The sequence below is a fragment of the Rattus norvegicus genome, chromosome 10 (genome assembly GCF_021556685.1).
Source record: "Rattus norvegicus strain SHRSP/BbbUtx chromosome 10, alternate assembly SHRSP_T2T, whole genome shotgun sequence".
Taxonomy (NCBI): Eukaryota; Metazoa; Chordata; class Mammalia; order Rodentia; family Muridae; genus Rattus; species Rattus norvegicus.
Window position 1 is genome coordinate 17,172,375 of NC_141543.1, and position 18,493 is coordinate 17,190,867.

The window sequence follows — 18,493 nt, forward strand, 5'->3', positions numbered from 1 at the left end:
AATAAGGCCAGCCTGGGCTACCAAGTGAGACTGAGTCCAGCCCAAGCAACTTAGTAAGAGAAGCCTCCTGTGTGCGTGCAGGCATCGGTAAGTCACCAAGCTTCCATAAATAACTCCTCACTTGTGGTCTTGTGAGCAACCCTAATTAAACTCATCGGGTTACCAAAAATCCTATAGAATAAAATAAGAGATACAGGGAATAATGAGCATGAATAGGAGCTTAACAAGAGAGGGAAATGGTGGTAAATATGACCAAAATACATTGTATATATGTGTTAAAGTGTCCTAACAGAACCTGCCTACCATGCACTGGGTCAGGGCACAGTCTCCAGTGTGGAAGGGAGGGAGGGAAATATTCAAGGAGGAGAACCGTGAGAAGCCTTGCATATGAATTCTTTCACTAGGTGGGAACACATTACGAGGAAGCACCCCCCCCCCCCCCCGCAGCCCTTGTAAACTGAAGCTGATAAAAGATAGGAGTGTTGTGAGGTAAAAAAAACAAAAAATGAATTACCAAGAAAGCTCTCAGGAAATAATACTAATTATTCTCCCATGTGTGCACATTTAACAAGATAAATGCTTTGTCTGCCTGGTTTTGGCCTTTGAACCCAGATGAGCTCTTCGAGTTGCGTCGGAAGCCAGGGTCTGTGAGGGTGGTTACCCACAAGTCTTAACACTCAGGCCCACGACTTCCACAGGCTCAAGCCCAGAGCCTCTTTTGTCACCGTGGATCTCACTGGACGCTGAACCTGCCTTTCTGTTTCGTGCCGACGTCCCTTTAGTGTGGGCAGCAGGATTTACTTTAAATTTAGCTCTCCATGCTAAAGCCTAAACAAAAAGGTACTTCTCTGTCAGACCTCCTTGCTAGAGATGCCTTGTAGGTTTGAAGTTTGTGCAAGAGCAGTATTGTCTCTCCAAGTTGGTCATTCTGAGCTCCCTGAGGGGGACCCAAGTGCAGAGCAGACTGGAGCAGTTCTGTGCCTGCTTTCCTGTGTAAAGGGCTCTTGGGGATGAGCACATCAAGCACATTGACCATAGCAGCCACCATTGTCAGGCATACCGTGCCGTCTACGCGGACTCTTGGAATGTCACCCCAGTCTCGTGGGTGACAGATGAGCAAGCAAGATGAAGTATTCCATACACTTAAGAGGTAATGGACCCCAAGCCTCACGCTGAGGGCTCCTCTTCAGAGAACACACCCTGATCCTGTATTGGCCTCCTGTCACCACCACCCGCTCAGCCTTTTGCACTGGCCCCTTACTCTTTTTCCCTGCCTCCCTGTGCCATCCATGATGCAGACTCTGGTGACATCTGTAGATGAGTGCACTGCAGGAGAGCTGCTCTCCTGGCTACACACACACACACACACACACACAAACACACATACACACACACACACATACACACACACAAACACACATACACACACAAACACACATACACACACAAACACACATACACACACATACACACACACAAACACACATACACACACAAACACACATACACACACATACACACACACAAACACATACACACATACATACACACACAAACACACATACACACATACAAACACACATACACACACACTCACACACACACATATACACACACAAACACACATACACACACAAACACACATACACACACAAACACACACACACACACACACACACACACGATACACAAAGAGATTAGCCATGACACATTTGCCTAAACCTCCACGTGCTGACTATATTGTTGTCAACTTGACACACACTGGAGTCGCTTGGGAAGAGGGAACCTCAGCTAAGAATTGCCTCCATCAGACTGACCTGTGGGCAAAGGTATGGGCTGTTTTCCTGACTAATGATTGAAGTGACAGAAGGGCCAGCTCACTGTGGGCAGGGCAAGTGACCCTGGGTTATATACAGAAAACACAACAACAAAACAAAGCAGAGAAGCCGTGGAAAGCAAGCCAGTAGCAGCATCTCTCCACGGCCTGCTTCAGTTCCTGCGTCCAGGTGTCTGCCTTGAGCCCTGGTTATTGTAATGGAGGACTGTCCCCTGCAAGCCGGAATAAAACCGTTCCTCCTTAAACCGATTCTGGTATCACAGCAATAGAAAACAAACTAGGACATGCAGAAAGCCAGAGACAATGTTGACTGCATCAAGAGAAGCTGTAAGGGGAACCACCAGAGGGTTAATACAGACTCTCCATTAGAAACAACGCAAGCTATATTCACAGTGCTAGCCAGCCTGTGTGCCTTCGCTTGTTATCTGAACTACAGCTGGCAGTATGGAGGCTTGTGTGTCCATCTCAGGAACAAATGACACACACACATACACACTACACACACACACACACAGAGAGAGAGAGAGAGAGAGAGAGAGAGAGAGAGAGTCCCAACCAGCCATACTAAGTTTAGCATCATCTGTTGACTACACCTACCAGAGGCTCTTTTATTGGTGGGGTCCCCTTAGACTATGAAATACCACTGTCTGGGGATGGGTGCCTGGGCCGACCTCACTTGGAGGACATGCTATTGGATGAAGTTTTCTGTCCTAGTCTGATGGTTCTGTCATAACAGAATACCACAGACTAGGTAATTTATAAAAGTTATGTCGGACTGGAGAGATGGCTCAGTGGTTAAGAGCACTGACTGCTCTTCCAGAGGTCTTGAGTTCAAATCCCAGCAACTACATGGTGGCTCACAACCATCTGTAATGGGATCCGATACCTTCTTCTGGTGTGTCTGAAGACAGCTACAGTGTACTCATATATAATAAATAAATAAATAAATAAATAAATAAATAAATAAATAAATAAATAAATCCTTTAAAAAAAGTTATGTCTCAGAGCTCTGAATGTTTTTAAGTCTCAGATCAAGGCATTAGTGCTGATTTGGTTGCCTGGTGAGGGCTGTATCCTTCTGAGGCACTGTTGTCACAGGGCTGAAGGAAAAGCTATTCCAGTACCACATAAAGCCTTTATAAGAACCTCAGTCATCCACAAGGGGGAAGCTCCTTGTGACCTATCTGCCACTGGTAGGCCTGCCTCTTAATCCTGTTGGTAGCGGCCTTTCCGCATTGGAGAGGACATGTTCACACTCTTTGGTTACCCGGTATATACTTACCCTGCACGCTGGTGACAAAACCTCTGTCACACCCATCCATCCATCATCTGGGCTCCCTCTTCAAGTGATAGATTCCACACAGGTTCCAACCATGGTTTGTTCATGTGCCCTCCTGTCCCCCCTGCATTCCTCTTAGTAAATGTAGAGTGGAGGAGTGCCTGATGATATTGGCAACAGCCGACCCCAGGGAGCCTTGACAGCAGAGACAGGCTGCCGCCACAGGGTGCTTCTGAGGGTGTGCTCGGCCTGGGACCAAGAGGCCATGCTCAGGCTCGGGGCTCTTAAGGTGCGCCTGCTCAGCCCTTTCTCTAGTCTGGGTGCCACCTCCTCCAGGAGAAGCTACATTTTCTCCTGCAGTGCAGTTGGACAGTTTCCTGGATGAAGAACCCTGCCTGGTGTCACGGTCACCCTCGAGTTGATGACTCCTTACTATTAATGGTCAGAGATGGGCATTCGCAGGTCAGAACCAAACCGAGCAGACTGGGGAACTGGCCGTCAGTCTGCTCTGCCTCCTCCACAGAGCAGATGCGAGATGCCTCCGTGGAAGAGCTGTTAACATTTATTATTTTAGTTCCCAGAGGTAAACCGTGCAGCCAGCCACGGGCAAACATTGTGGAAATAAACAGTGTATCTTGGAGGCAGTGGTCTCCGAGGCTCCTCTGTCTGGGAAGACGGGAAGGCGCGGTAGGTAAGCTTCGGCCCTCACGGTTCGCAGCACCATGCTTCACCTTCCACAGAGAACAGGAGCCAGCCAGCTGCACTTGGGCCAACCGTACTTTCCCTCTGTGCTGATTGTAACTTTTATCCGTCATAGGTTTGAAGACATACCTGATATCGGGTCAGAGAGCCAAGGAGTCCCACTGCAGCTGTGCAGAGGCCCTGCTTTCTGGCTTTGAGGTCATTGACGACTCACGGGTGTCCTCAGGCCCTAGGGGACAGGGGACAGCATCGCCAGGGAGTGTCAGTGACTTGGCGCAGACTGTCAAAACCTTTGATAACCTTAAGGTTAGTTTTTTTTTTTTCCTCTCTCTCTCTCTTTCTCTCTTCTACGACTTTGTAGTAATCCTACAGTAGAAAACATGAACTAATCAATGCCCTAGGGCGCACGACTCAGGATGCCTTTCAATTTAGTTTTTATGGTTTAAGAATCTAGTATATTGGTCCCCAGCTCCGAAAAAAAGAAGCAAAAAAAAAAAAAAAAAAAAAAAAAAAAGAATCTAGTATAAAGTTAGTTACTTTGCACATTTCTAATATCCTTGCCTTTTTTTTTTTTTTAACACTTTACACACCTCCATTTTCTCTCTGTTCTGCTTGAAGATATTTCTCAGCTTGGTTAATTTTTTTTTTCTTTAGCCTGTGGTGTCTTTGGGGGCTTCTCAAAGATAACGACGACACCAGTAAACCTCCCTTACGTCATGTGTGCAGAGCTAGAATCCGTTTTATTTTGGAGACCACCTTAAATACTTTTGTTTTTTGAAATCCACAAGTAAATGATTACCTTTTCTGTTTTGTTGGGTTGGGTGTTGGTGTTTTGAGATGGGGTTTCTTTGCGCAGTCTTTGATATCCCGGAACTAGCTGCAGACCAGGCTGGCCTCACACTGGCAGAGAGTCACGCATTGCCCTGTCATTTTGTGATTATATAATTGTGTTGTATGGGTGAATCTTGCAATCTAGTGCTATTAGAACAGTATTGGTGAGAATATTCTGATGTTTTGCTAGTGCGACAGAGATCTCCCGTGACAGTCTAGAAGTGCCTATGTCTGGACTGACGACAGGTCATTAAAAACTACTGAGGGACTAACATACTCAACCTCGGGTCTGAGAAGTTTTCCTCATTGTGTACTGTGTTTCCCATATCTATTGGGTTTAGTTTCCCAGTTGGGGCCTTTTGTCTTTTGTTTGTTACTTTTACTTTATTTATTCATGCTCTGTGTCTCTGGCTCTGTGTGTGTGTGTGTGTGTGTGTGTGTGTGTGTGTGTGTGTGTGTGTTCATTGAGGCCAGAGGTCAGCCTCTGATGTCTCCCCTACCCGCCTCCCCCAACTCCTCCTTTAGAAACAGCCTCTCACCAGGACCTGGGACTCACCAATTAGACCCTGCTAACTGGTAGGCCAGTGTCCTGTCAGCCCCCTCAGCACTCAGAGTTTAAGTGTAGGTCACAGCCCCGGCTCTTCACGGGGAACTGAAATCAAACCCAGGCGCTTGAGTGTTCACTTGGAGCATCTTACTGATGGTGCTTTCCTTGCCCCTTCTGTTTATTCTCATGTTTAAATATTTGCTGTTTCCATTTTTAAAAAGAAAGCAAGATGCTTCTGATAGTTCTCTGCCCTTTGGAGCTCTCAGAGAACAAAATGGTGGGTGGTGGGCTATGGGAACAGCTGTTGTCTAGTGTGACTCACCCATGTTCATTAGCTTTCAAAGCTAGCTGCGTGTTTTAAGCTTGAGTGTTTCTGTAGGCTGGGTGGCTTATCATTCTAGCATCCAGGAGGCTGAAGCAGGAGGATTACTGTGAGTTTGAGAACAGTCTAAACTAGAGGGCAAGACCCTGTCTCCAAAATAAACAAACAGAAAATAAGCTAGCTTTGCAATGTGGCAGTCGTTTGACATGTCCATGTTATTTTACACGTGAAGGTTCTGAACCTCGGTGCCGGTTGTCTGATTACTTCTGGTCGCGCCGTGTCTAGGTTTATTGAAAGCTCACTTCCCATGTCACTCGTGTGCTTCGTTAATTTAAAGAACGTTCTTTACAGTTCTAACATTTCAGACCCAATAATCCTGAATATTGGGCTGTGCTGTGTATTTCCAGATGGTCAACCCCATCTCTGACCTCTGCCTACTAGTACCACATATCCCAGTTATGCTAATCCAAATGTCCCCATCATTGCCCAGTGTCACCTGGGCTACTACCGTGGGCGACAGCTGAGGATGGTAGTGTTAGAGCCCTGTATATGCAGGGCAGTCAGAATATCTGATTTAAAGGGAGAATTAAAATAAAACAAAACAAAAAACAAACAAACAAAAAAAACCCACGGTTTTCCAAAAGTGTTCTTTGTGCGTGGGGAAAGATGGCTTCCCCTAGGCCTCAAACTGAGCCTTACTTAGTGGAGAAATAGAGCTCAAAACTCAAAATTAATGACTCGTATGTGTCTGCCTGCTGGGCATGCGTGGCTGGGTTCCCCTGGATACACCAGCAACTCTAGTGCCAGGGATTCTGGGCTAAAATGCCTTAAGACAGATCTCTCTTCTCTTGAAAAACTATGTTCTTGTAGTTGCAAACCTGTTTTGATCAGAAGGGTAAAAACTATTTATCATATTCTGTTGTCATGTTCACGTTTCCAAATGCATTTCCTGGAAGTGGAAGACAGGGTCTGTTGAGTTGACTGAATGGCCAGGACATTTGCGAGATAGGGGAAAGAAGGCCCTTGTGTCCCTTCCAGGAGGGAAGGATGAGTTAGCTCATAAGGTATAATGTCTGGGTTCTGGATGGGTGGTTTGGCCACGTGGTAAGGGTTCTTCAGACTAGATCCCAGAACACTGGTGTGGGTCGATTCCACATTTGGGGTATACAGCACATGAAGAGATAAAAGGCAGGCCACAGGGTGGAGTCGGTACTGCCAGGAGCCCTTCTTACAGTCCCATCTCCCCAGCACCAGAAGAGAGCAGGCATCCAGGCCTGAGAACTCAGTAGCATTGCATAACTGTGCGCCGATTCTACCCAGAGGGGTAGAACGCTGAGTCTGCATCCAAGACAGTGAGGATGATATCAGCCCTATTTAAGACCCATTCTTGAGCAGATTTTGTAAAGTGTCAGTTGTCTGCTCTGCGTTCTTTGTGCCAGTCTCCAGTCACCTGTCAGTCAGTGCCTTGAACTCATGACATTAGTAATGCTGTCTGCCCTAACGTGAGCTTTTCCACTGCTCTGGGATCCTGTGCAGAGTCTGTTTGCTTCCCCTTCAGCAAACTGCTTTTCCTGTGTCAGGGACCACTTTGTCCAAGAGAGTAAAGTCCTGGTGGATTTATGACTTGGTACCCTGAAGAGGCCTAGCATAGAGTGGTGTCTCTCAAAATATGTTCCCTTTTGCAATAGAGTCTCAGGATGAACCCAGGTTGAGATACAAAAGAAAGTCCGGTTGGCTTGTAAAATTCTGAGTCAACAACCCAGACAGGATTTCTCTAACCCCTGGGCTACCACACCAGCCATTGCTACCTGTTCTACAAACTGAGAAATCAGAGAGGCATTTGGGAGGAATCTTACCATCTAACCCAGAGAAACCTCACGCTCACAGTCCTCCTGCCTCAGTCCCCCAAGTACTGAGAGTACAGGTATGTGACAATGTTTTTGATCCTGTTTCCCACAATTATAAGTCAGAAGATATTTTTAAAGACATTTTGAAACCCACGAGATGGCTCACGAGGTAAAGGTGCTTGTCACCAAACCTGACAACCTAAGTTCAGTCCTCAGGACCCTCAAGGTGGCCCACACAGGTTGTTCTGATTTCCACATGCATGCCCCAGCATGCACACAGCATAAGGAAACAAAAGTGTAATAAAGCACATATGTTAATTAAGTGGACAGACATGCATATGTCATTTGAGTGCTATTGGATGTATAGACATTTCCCAAAATACTATTTTTCTTATTTTGTTTTTCTGATGGAATTTTCCCACAACATAGTAACGTGGTCTACTAAAACTAATCTAGACTTTTTTTTTTCATTTTTCTTTCTCTTTTCTCAGAACTCCTGATCTCTCTGCCTATGCCTCTGGGATTATAAGACTGCACCACCGTGCTCAGCAGAATCTGATTAATCCTTCACCTGTGTGTGTGTGAGTGAGTGTGTGTGTGTGAATGTGTGTGTGTATGTATGTGTGTGAGTGTGTGTATGTGTGTGTATGTGTGAGTGTGTGTGAGTGTGTGTGAGTGTGTATGTATGTATGTGTGTGTGAGTGTGTGTATGTGTGAGTGTGTGTATGTGTGTGATGTGTGTATGTGCGTGTATGTGTGAGTGTGTGTGAGTATGTGTATGTGTGTGAGTGTGTGTATGTGTGTGTATGTGAGTGTGTGTGTATGTATGTGTGTGTATGTGTGAGTGTGTGTATGTGTGAGTGTGTGTGTATGTGTGTGAGTGTGTGTATGTGTGTGTGTGTGTGAGTGTGGGTGTATGTGTGTGTGTGTGTTGAATCAATCTTGGTTTTTAGGTTCAAAAGTCCTGTAGAGCTGAGGAATTAAATGAAAAGTTCAGAAATTACTGTTCTTTGATTCTATACGAGGTGACTTTGAAATCTTGTGTCTGAGTTTTAAAGTTGTTTATTCATGGCTTTGCCTCCAGTGTTCTTGAACTGTCTTGCTTCCTGTTCTCACAGATCTGTGGAGCCTTTCTCCTCTGTGATCATTGCCGCTCTGTTTTCCTGTAAGGATTCGTTTCTGTTCACTTCTGGTATTTTCTCAGCAGAAATCATCTGTTCTGAAAGTGTTAGTGTGTGTAGTTAGGGTCAAACGCTCTTCTGTTTGGGCTCATAGTTCCCTGGTGGCAGTCTAGCAGGGTGACTATATGTGAGCCCCTTATCTTGTCCGCCTCGGTTTCCTCTTGTATGAAATGGAACTTACTGTGCCTGTGTTGTGGGAGTTTCTGAGGAGCAAACATTGAGACACAAAGAGCTTCAGGGGGATTTCAGTGATTGTTGTTGTCATGCTTACCCCAGCCAGCCATGTCCAACGTGAGCCTCGTGGAGAGGCCTCTTCTAGTACCAGGACACAATGCTAAGTAGTCAGTGATCTGTAGACTAGACAGGCATACCCAGGGCTGATGTTTCCATCCCCCCGAGAGGCTTCCCTGGGGCAGTTATGGAAAGGGACAGGTGTTGACTTCACAATGATTTATCTTGCAAGAGCCTTGAGTAGAAACAAACAAAGAAGCCCAGCAACCCTGCTTTGTAGCTCTGTGCCAGGTATTCTGACCAGAATTAGGGGCATACGTTGAAACACACGAGAAACAAATGAAAATGGGTTCGTATGTATCAGAGGAATGGTTTTGGTTTTTCCTTCAAAGCCTGTGTCCATCAAGGGTGGAGGGGGGTGGTGAAATGTGCTCTCGGTGAGTTTCCAAGGACTCTCAGGTTACCCCGGCAACAGCCAGCAAACTCCTTGGCCTGTAAAGATGCCGTTTAGGGGATGTTTGCTCCCTTTAGTGTGTCTGTGCCAGTAGAGCTACTCAGAAGAGCCAAGGTGGAAGTTACAGCGGGGAAGGTGGGTCATTTCAGGTGATCAGAGCCCAGCAGATCAAGGTGTCAGGATCATTTCCTTGTGACAGGAGAGGCAGCCAGAGTCAAGTCCCATGGTGGTCAGGGGCCAGGAGCTCTTGAGTCAAACCCCAGTGTCCACAAACCATCCTCTCTTCAGAAGGCTCATGCCTTTCCTTTGAGTTTGTATGTGCTTGTGTGTGTGTGTGTGTGTGTGTGTGTGTGTGTGTGTGTTATATGCAGATGCATACATATGTATGCAAATGTGTGTTCTTGTGTGTGCTTGTTTGACAGCCAGCGGAAGACATTGGTTGTCCTGCTCTAATCACTTTTTTCCCCGCTTCCCTTGAGACACTGAGGGTCTCCCTGGAGCACAGTGCTTTCTGGCTAGGCTGCCTGTCCAGCGATCTGGGCCTCAGTCCTCATGTTTGCACAGCAGTGGATTTTCTCAGCAGCAGCAGAGCCTCCAGAGTCTTGTACACGACCAGACAACTGTAAACCTATTGTCATTACCTCTAACTCATAGCTGTTGCCGTTTTGACAGTGAACTTACTATAACATGCCTGCCAGCCTTGCTCCACAGCGAGCCGTGCCTTCCAAGGTTCTTGTGCGGGTTGGAGGTGGGAGGTTCTTGGCATTGTGGAGATGCCAATAGCAGAAGGGGGAGAGAGATGGACGTTCTTGGTAAGCGGGGAAGGTTTCATGGCTGTGTCAGCTCATCGAAAACTTCAGATTCAAGTTAGGCCATAGAAATCGTCAAAGGAAAATCCTGTTGGGGCTGTAGAGAATGACGTGAAATACACACCATTGTATAGTAAAGGGCCCATGCTACACAGGGGCCTCCAGTCTGAATAGGGTGTTGAGACAGGGGAGTATCTCTCCCAGGGAAGGTAGATTTTTCTGAAAAAAAAAATGAAATGTCATTTGTTCTAAACTTCTTTTTTTTTCCTTTTTTATTTTTTTTCGGAGCTGGGGACCGAACCCAGGGCCTTGCGTTTGCTAGGCAAGCACTCTACCACTGAGCTAAATCCCCAACCCCTGTTCTAAACTTCTAATCAAGAAAATCTCCCCAAAAGAAAGTGGCTGAGTGTCTTAGTCAGGGTTTCTATTCCTGCACAAACATCAGGACCAAGAAGCAAGTTGGGGAGGAAAGGGTTTATTCAGCTTACACTTCCACATTGCTGTTCATCACCAAAGGAAGTCAGGACTGGAACTCAAGCAGGTCAGGAAGCAGGAGCTGATGCAGAGGCCATGGAGGGATGTTACTTACTGGCTTGCTTCCCCTGGCTTGCTCAGCTTGCTCTCTTATAGAACCCAGGACAACCAGCCTAGGGATGGCTCCACCCACAATGGGCTGGGTCCTCCCCCCTTGATCACTAGTTGAGAAAATGCCTTACAGTTGGGTCTCATGGAAGCATTTCCTCTAGGAAGGCTCCTTTCTCTGTGATAACTCCAGCTTGTGTCAAGGTGACACACAAAGCCAGCCAGTACACTGAGAAAGAAAGACAGACTAGCAAAGAGCCCCATTTTAGAATTGAGTGAAATGATTTGCTGTAGGTCTCAGTCTCCCTGGTGCCACCCAGCTAAGAAGCCCTGAGACTTGCTCTTCACCACCATGCTCTCACATGTCCAGCCTTTTGTCCATGGCAGACATCACTAATCAATCAGTTCCCTCTGAGTTGGCACACAAAATAAAACTGCTTTGAAGACGTGTGTGGCGGTAACCCCAGCACTCAGGGTATGGGAGCAGAATGATTGCAACTTAAGAACAACCGGAACTAACTAGATTGTGTGACGTTTGAGGACATCCAGGGCTACACGGTGAGGCCATGTATTAAAACATATTTATTTTACTTTAATTATGTGTGTGTGTTAGTGTCTGTGCACACTTGTATGGGGTGGATCCCTTGGAGCTGGAGTTACGGGCGTTGTGAGTCTCCTGACATTAGTTTAGGGGTCTGAACTCCAGTGGTCATAGTTGAGTAGCCAGTGCTCTTAATCACTGACTCATCTCAATCCATTGAGCCTAAGGCCGTGTCTTAAAAATAAATAAATTGATTGATTAATTAAGTAATTAATCAATCAAATAGCTGCTTTTGAAATATTCTGACGTACTTTACGTGAGCACCCCCATCTTCCCCTTACAGCAAGACCTTCAGGTAGACATAATAACTCCATTTCATACAGGAGGCTTTGGAGAGATCCCACATCTACTTGTGTGTGTACCTGTTTGGGGCAGAGCCAGGGCCACCATGTCAGGCTGGTGGCCGTGTGGCTCTTCTCCAGGCTTGATGTTTAAAATTGGCCAAAGAAATAATAGCTTTGTGCTGCTTTGCCCTCCTGTTTCAAGATCTGTGGCACCTAAAGGTTTGGATGAAGTTAGTCTTTCAAACCGTAAGGTCAGCCTGTCCCCACTAAGCTGTGTCCTTCCCTGGTCAACTACTTGGTTAGTGAAATGTTCAGTGTGCCCTCTAGAGGAGCAAGCAGGCACTGCACCAGAACCAAGCTGACTCACCCAACCTTCCAAACAGCTCAGTTAGAATTAGGTATCTCTTGGGCCCATTTACTTCATTCCTCCACTAGAGGCTCAGAGGGTCACTTTGTGCTTGATATTGGGTGTGTGTGTGTGTGTGTGTGTGTGTGTGTGTGTGTGTGTGTGTGTGTGTGTGTGTGTGTGTGTTCATGTGTGTGTGTGCAGTATGGGTCAGAGGTCAATGACAGGTGTCCCCTTCACTTACTCTCCATCTTGATGAGACACAGTCAGTTCCTCACTGAACCTGCAGTTCCCTGATTCATCTACATTCGCTGGCCAGCAAGGCCCAGGGATCCTCCCATCTCAATTTCCACAGTGCTGGGATTACAGGTGCTCACCTGGCTTTAAAACATCAACAAAACAAACAACAAGGACGACACCTGTGGGCTCAGGGGATGGGACTAGAGTCCTCACACTTGCATGTGTGGAATCCTTCACTGACTCTTAACCCTGTCCCTTAGCAAATGTTTGAACTTTACCTCAGTCAGTACCACAAGGTGTTTTAAAATTATTTCACTATAGCGTATAGTGTATAAAAATTATTTCACTAGATATGGCAAATCCCAGCAGTTGGTAGGTAGAAGGAGGAGAATCAAGATTGTCGATACGTAAGTTCAAGACTAACTTGAGATATATGAGAGACCATCTTGAATCATTGCACTGATTTACGAATGGAGCACTTCTGTCTTTTTGACATCAGTTTGATAGTGTAAGCACAGCATCCGCGAGGCGCCTCTCTGGGGAAAGTGCTTGCCACACAGCCTGAATTTGATCTCCAGAATCCACTTAAAAATAGAAGGAGAAAACTAACTCCAGGAAGCCGTCCTCTGACTTCTGCGTGCTCCCCAGCCCAGCAAGCACACACTTGAAGATGAAGGGTGTAAGCAGACCTCACCTGGGAGCTAGTTTTGTCCGCACGTGCTAGCTAATAAATACTAGCTACCTTGGCATGTGTACACCCATCTTTGAAATGAACATGGATATTCAGTCTGCATTATGTCAGATTCCCAGACTGTGGGACTCTTTAGAATCTTTGTGCTTTCATCTCATTTCATGTGACCTCAGTTTGGATGTGAACTTGGGCCGTACTCTTACCTTTAGGCTCCTTTCAATTTCTCAATAGCATCTAGTCTTCCATAATTAATCATAGTGATTAATAGTTCTCGCTGAGAAGAAGTCATCTTCACTGACACCCAGCCCTCACCATGATATCCCTAGGCTGCTGTGTCACTTTGACCATAGCAATGACTCTGCTTGGGATATGGTGAGTCCCAGGAACCGTTCAGTTATACACACACTCGCTCCATTTAATCCTTAAAGCATCTCTCCAAGGAAAGTTTTCACTTTCACCTTACACATGAGGGTCCTGAGGTAAAGTCACTTTAGTCAGGGGATTAGTGAGTGATTGAGCCGAACCCTGAAGCTCCCGGAGATTGGAAGCAACAGCCTTCCTCTTTCTGTACCTGTCTGTGCTAATTCCTACAAGCTTGGAATTCCATGTCTTACAGGACATATCCCTAGTTTTCAACCCAGCTGCCCAGCAAAGAGAGCTCGTAGACCTCAGCTTAGCTCTGTCATCTCGAGGTGTGATTCACCTAACACAGAACTGATCTTTTAATCATGTACGTTTTCAGTGTATTTGCAAGGTAGTGTAACCATCGTCATGTTACTTCAGAATATTTTCATGACCCCTTAAAAAAAAAGAAAAAGAAAGAAAAGTCCATTTTCCTTCAGTTAACTGATATCACAAAAATCCATCAACCAGCCGTTTGATGCCCACGGTAGGAAGTTACCGCCATGCTGGAGAGATGGCTCGTATTGGTCTTGCTGAGGACCTGGATTTAATTCCTGAGCACTCGAATTAGGCAGATCACAACTGGCTTCCTCAGGAACCACTCCTGTGTGCACATAATACACAGAAGCACAATTAAAAATAAATGCAACTTAGGGGGGAAAAAGTTACTGCTCAGTGCTACTGCTCGCTGTTTTGGAAGCCAATACATTTGATATCCAGTGAGGATGTGACGCTGGCTCACAGATACTGGCCCTTTCTCACAGAACAGGAGTGGCCAGAGAATTGATTCCCTTTTGTAAGGGCAACTCGTAAGATCCCACTCATAAGAGCAGGACCTCCTGACTCGATTACCTGCCAAAGGCCCTACCTCCTGTTATGTCATCATAGGCTTCATGCTGAGAGAGGGGCACACAAGTCTGCAGCAAGGCAGTAGCTGTTAGCCACCACTGTTTCCCCTCCCAACGGCCGTCACCCTTTGTTCTTTCTCTAGAACCACCTTTACTGGGCATTTCACAGCTTCTCAGATGGAGTACATAGCTTTTGTTCCTGATTTTTATTGTTTGATTTTTTTTTTTGGCAGTGGATGTCCTTGGCTGGCTGGCCTAAAAACTCATTATGTCATTGTGTTGATTGGGCTGGCTTTGAGTTTGTGATAATCCTCCTGTCTCTGCCTCTCGAGTTCTGGGATTACAGATGTTCGCCACCATGCCTAGCTTTTTCAGAAAGCATGACAGAGGGCATCCAGGTATACACAGCCCTACAGCGCACATTGGAAGCCGCAGAAGTAGCCTGGGGCCAGACTCAGCTGACTGGCAGTGAATGCAGAACTCATGGTCACCTGGGAAACTGAGTATAAAGGCCCTGAACAGGACATTTATAGCACCCTTTGCCAAACGCAGGGAACATCATAGAAGATGGGGCAGAAGGAACATAAGAGCTTAAAATTAGGGGGAAGGGCAGAAAAACGCCATTCTTCTAGGTAGGGCACAGCTATTGCAACTCACTGCAGCTTGGTTACTGGCACCAGACAGGAGTCAGTAATGGATGGGGCTGGGGCTCATGGGACTCTACCCCTCCTGCTAACCTTATTGGCTCCTGACAGGTTCTGGAAGAGGCTGACTCTTTGTCTTCAGTTGCGTCTACACTCATAATCCCTCCAGGTTCTAGTGGATAATTCCGAGCCGATGGTCACACAGATGGTTCTAGATTAATTCAGATGAAGACTAATCAAAAAGACAGGAGTGTGGGGATGATACTTGTAGGAAGGTGACAGGGATAGAAGAGGGAGAAAGGAGAGTAAGGTCGGGAATAATTAGAATGTACTATATACACACATGAAATTGTTAAAGAACAAATTTAACTCAAAATGAAAAACAGCACAGTGTGTCCAGGGTTTGTTGTGCTGTGGCCGAATGACCACGGTCGGCTGACCCAGCAGCCAATGGGCATCTGCATTTCTTTTTGGCTGTGTGCTGCTCTCAGTTGTGTAAGGTTTGTCTCCCTTTTCATCGTACCAGTCGTTTGTCCTCGGGTCTCCCCGAACCTGTGTGGTTCAAGGAGCCTTCCACTTGGCTCCGTCGTTTCTGTGGAAGGGCAGGTTGTAACAACAACCCTGAATTGTTTGGATCATGTGTCATGGAGGTATTTTTCCAAGCATATTCCTATGGCCTGTGTTTTCCCTCAGACTTGCCCTTCATGTGGAATCACATTTGCTCCCAAATCTGAAGCTGGTGCAGAAGGAGGAGCTGTGCAAAATGGCTGTCAAGACGAGCCTAAGGCCAGCACCAAGGTAACAAGCTCATGGCTGTTGTTCCTGTCAGTACCTCTCCTGGCGCATCCACCTAAGGTGACATTCCTGTCTCGTCAACTTCCTAGCTCTGAAAATAACTCCTCTTAGGTAATAGCGTTCTGCACCTTTTAGACTTTGGGGTTGAATAGGCCATTAAGGAAGATGATGGCAGGGTCCGGGAGTACAGCTCAGGAGTGGAGGTAGAGCATGTGTTGTGCATGCATAGGCCCTGGGTTTGATCCCCAGCACGTAAACAAAACAATAAAAACCAGGGTGGCTGGTTAGAGCCATCTGGTATAAACTGGACTAGATTCCTCAGGGGCAGCCAGTTCCAAAGGCTTGTGTTAGAGGGCTGTGGGCTGGGCTTTGTGTATGGTAGAGTACCGAGGTGCAAAGAGGACCAAAGGCCTCCTCCAGGTAAGAAATGCACCCAAAAGAGAGGCTCCTAAGGCAAAGCTGAGCCTGGGTGCTGCCTGGAGCCAGGCTTTGAGACCAGGGCAGGACTGGAGTGGAAAGTAGGGTAGAGCCTGAAGGAAGAGCTTCGGGGAGGCTTTGGAAACTGCTTCCTTGGGAGCCCCTGTCTGTCATTCTGCACCTCCCAGTATCTCAGGGCACTCAGATGAGTGTCTCTCATAGCCAGAGGCACCTTCATCCAGAAGCCTGGGTTTCCCTTCCACAGAACTGTCCTTGAACCTCCTCTCCCTTCCCTGTAGCCCTCTTGTGTATTCAGCTTACTTTCCTTGCTCCATGGCTGTTCTACAACCTCTTTCTTCTGACCGCCAAACACCCAGACATGCCCTGTCCCAAAGCAGAGCCTCGAGGGAAGCAGGGCTGGGGGAGAAGTGGAGTATGGGGTTGGGATGGATTCACAGTCCTCAATGTGGAGGCCCCAGCATGCCGTGGGAAAGGTGTGAAGCAGGCGCTCCTGGCGACCATTTCACCCCCTGTGCTCCTTCCTCTATCTTGAGGCAGGCTTCTGGAGGACCCAACTCCAAAACCCAGAACGGACTCCTGAGCCCTCCTGCAGAGGAGAAGCTCACCAACAGCCAGACCTCCCTCTGTGAGATACTGCAGGAGAAGGGACGGTGGGCAGGCGTGAGCTTGGACCAGTCAGCCCTCCTCCCGCTCAGGTTCAAGAACATCCGTGAGAAAACTGACGCCCACTTTGTCGATGTCATCAAAGAAGACAGGTAAGGCCCCACAGCCCACAGCGCTGGCAGAGTCCGCAGGTTCTCGGAGCTGCCTCATCCGTGTGTCTGCTGTCGTTATATATCGCTTTATTTTTGTCCTGAGGTACCTTGAAGCTCACTATACACTCTGCCTGGCACACTCACTTTTAGCATTTTATTTATTTTCTTTATCGCTATTTTTCTGTCATGTTTGTGTCCCTGAATTTGGGTACGATACACATTGGATGTCAGAGGACAGCTTTTAAGAGTCGATCGAGGATCAAGCACAGACTGTCAGGCTTGCCTGCCCCATTTTTTTAAAAATAAAATTTTTTGGGTACCAGACGATGACATGGGTTTTGTGATACATTTATTGTTTTTATTTACTGTCCCCAATCGTTTTTGGGAACAGTGGTTGACTCAGGGTCTCGCCGTATAGTTCCTGGAGGACCTGGAACTTTCTATCTAGATCAGTGTGGCCTTGAACTTGAAACAGTCCTGCTCCGGCAGACACGTGTGCTGACACCCAGTATATATTTAATATTCAGTTCTCTCTCCCATGCCCTTCTCCCACCACCCTTTTTCCTTCCTCCCTTCCTTTTCTCTCTCTCTCTCTCTTTTTTTTTTTTTTTTGAACCAATCGAACCAGGTATGTTGGATTCAGTCCGCTCATCCCCACTTCGTATGTCAGTTCCTAAAAATAATTATGTTGTTGTACATACATGAAATTCGAGACGTTTGGGAATATGCTTCCTAGCCTTAAGACCGTGTTCCAGATTGTCAAATGACCCATCATGTCGCTGGCAGCGCGCTCTCCCTCCACCCCAGGATCTCATCCAGGCTCACGTGTTGTATCTGTTACTGATCAGTCCTCCAGTCTTTTACAGTCTGGGCTTTAACATCTTTGGCTGTCTTGTTTAGTCTCTTAAGATATTAACATTTGAAAAGCGTACAGGCTGACCAGTTTGTACAAAGACTTGGATGTTGGATTTCGTGAATTCCCGCCTCAGACTCAGGTTCTACTCTCTGGCCAAGGCCTAATGGGGGTGAGGTCTGTCATATCCAGAGGACACAATGCCCACTGGTCCTTAGTAAGCGATAGCATTTGTGCTGGGCGAGGCTTTACCAGTTCCTCTAAACAATTACAGTTTTCTCACTGTGACTAGTAGGCAGTCAGTGGGAAGATCCCACTCCTCGTCAGACTTCCTTGGGGCTAACCTCTGTTGACGAGCCTTGTCTGAAACTGTTTTTGCTGTGGTGGTTCAGGTGGTGGATGGCGTCGGCAGCATGCCGCCATTGGTGTTCCACAGACACTGTGAAGAGGTTCCCTCCCTGGTACTGCTGTATCCACCGATGTTAGCCTGAACTCACACACTCCTGTTCTGTCCATCCTTGTGCCTACGACACCCGATTGCTCGACTCTGTGTGGTGACCCCCTTAAGACTGGCGAGTGGGTCCTTTTGACATGGCCCCTCGTTTGTTTGACGTGGTCTCTTTAACAGGACGGGGTGTTCCAAGCTCACTTCATCCTTCCCTGCTTTAGCTTAGAATTAGCCTTTTCTCCAAGGTGCCCTGGCTCCCTTTCATGATGGGGATATGTTATTAACACCTAATTTAATGCTATTGTCCAAGCACACGCTCTGTGTGGCTTCAGTCCTTTAAACTGAGATTTGTTTTACGTTCTCATACAATGTGATGTGGTGGCTAAGACGTATGCACTTGCAACGTGTGCTGCTCGGTCCTTAACTGCTTTGCATTGTGCAGACTGGTCTGAGCTGTAAGCGTCAGTTAGGTCCAGGTGGCCGTCCGTATTGTTCTGATAATCCGTATACTCCATGGTTTTCCGTT

General features: G+C 46.8%; 1 protein-coding gene across 6 annotated transcripts in view; it reads left to right on the forward strand.

Annotated features, from left to right (window-relative positions):
- The window catches only part of Adcy9 (adenylate cyclase 9), a 123,135-nt gene that overhangs the window by 79,681 nt on the left and 24,961 nt on the right, over positions 1 to 18,493 (forward strand). For 3 of the 6 annotated variants that reach the window (XM_087571385.1, XM_087571386.1, XM_087571387.1), the window contains 3 exons: positions 3,934 to 4,124; positions 15,372 to 15,533; positions 16,449 to 16,666. In XM_087571385.1, coding sequence (XP_087427511.1) covers positions 3,934 to 4,124; positions 15,372 to 15,533; positions 16,449 to 16,666 — 571 coding nt within the window. 6 annotated transcript variants of the gene reach the window in all.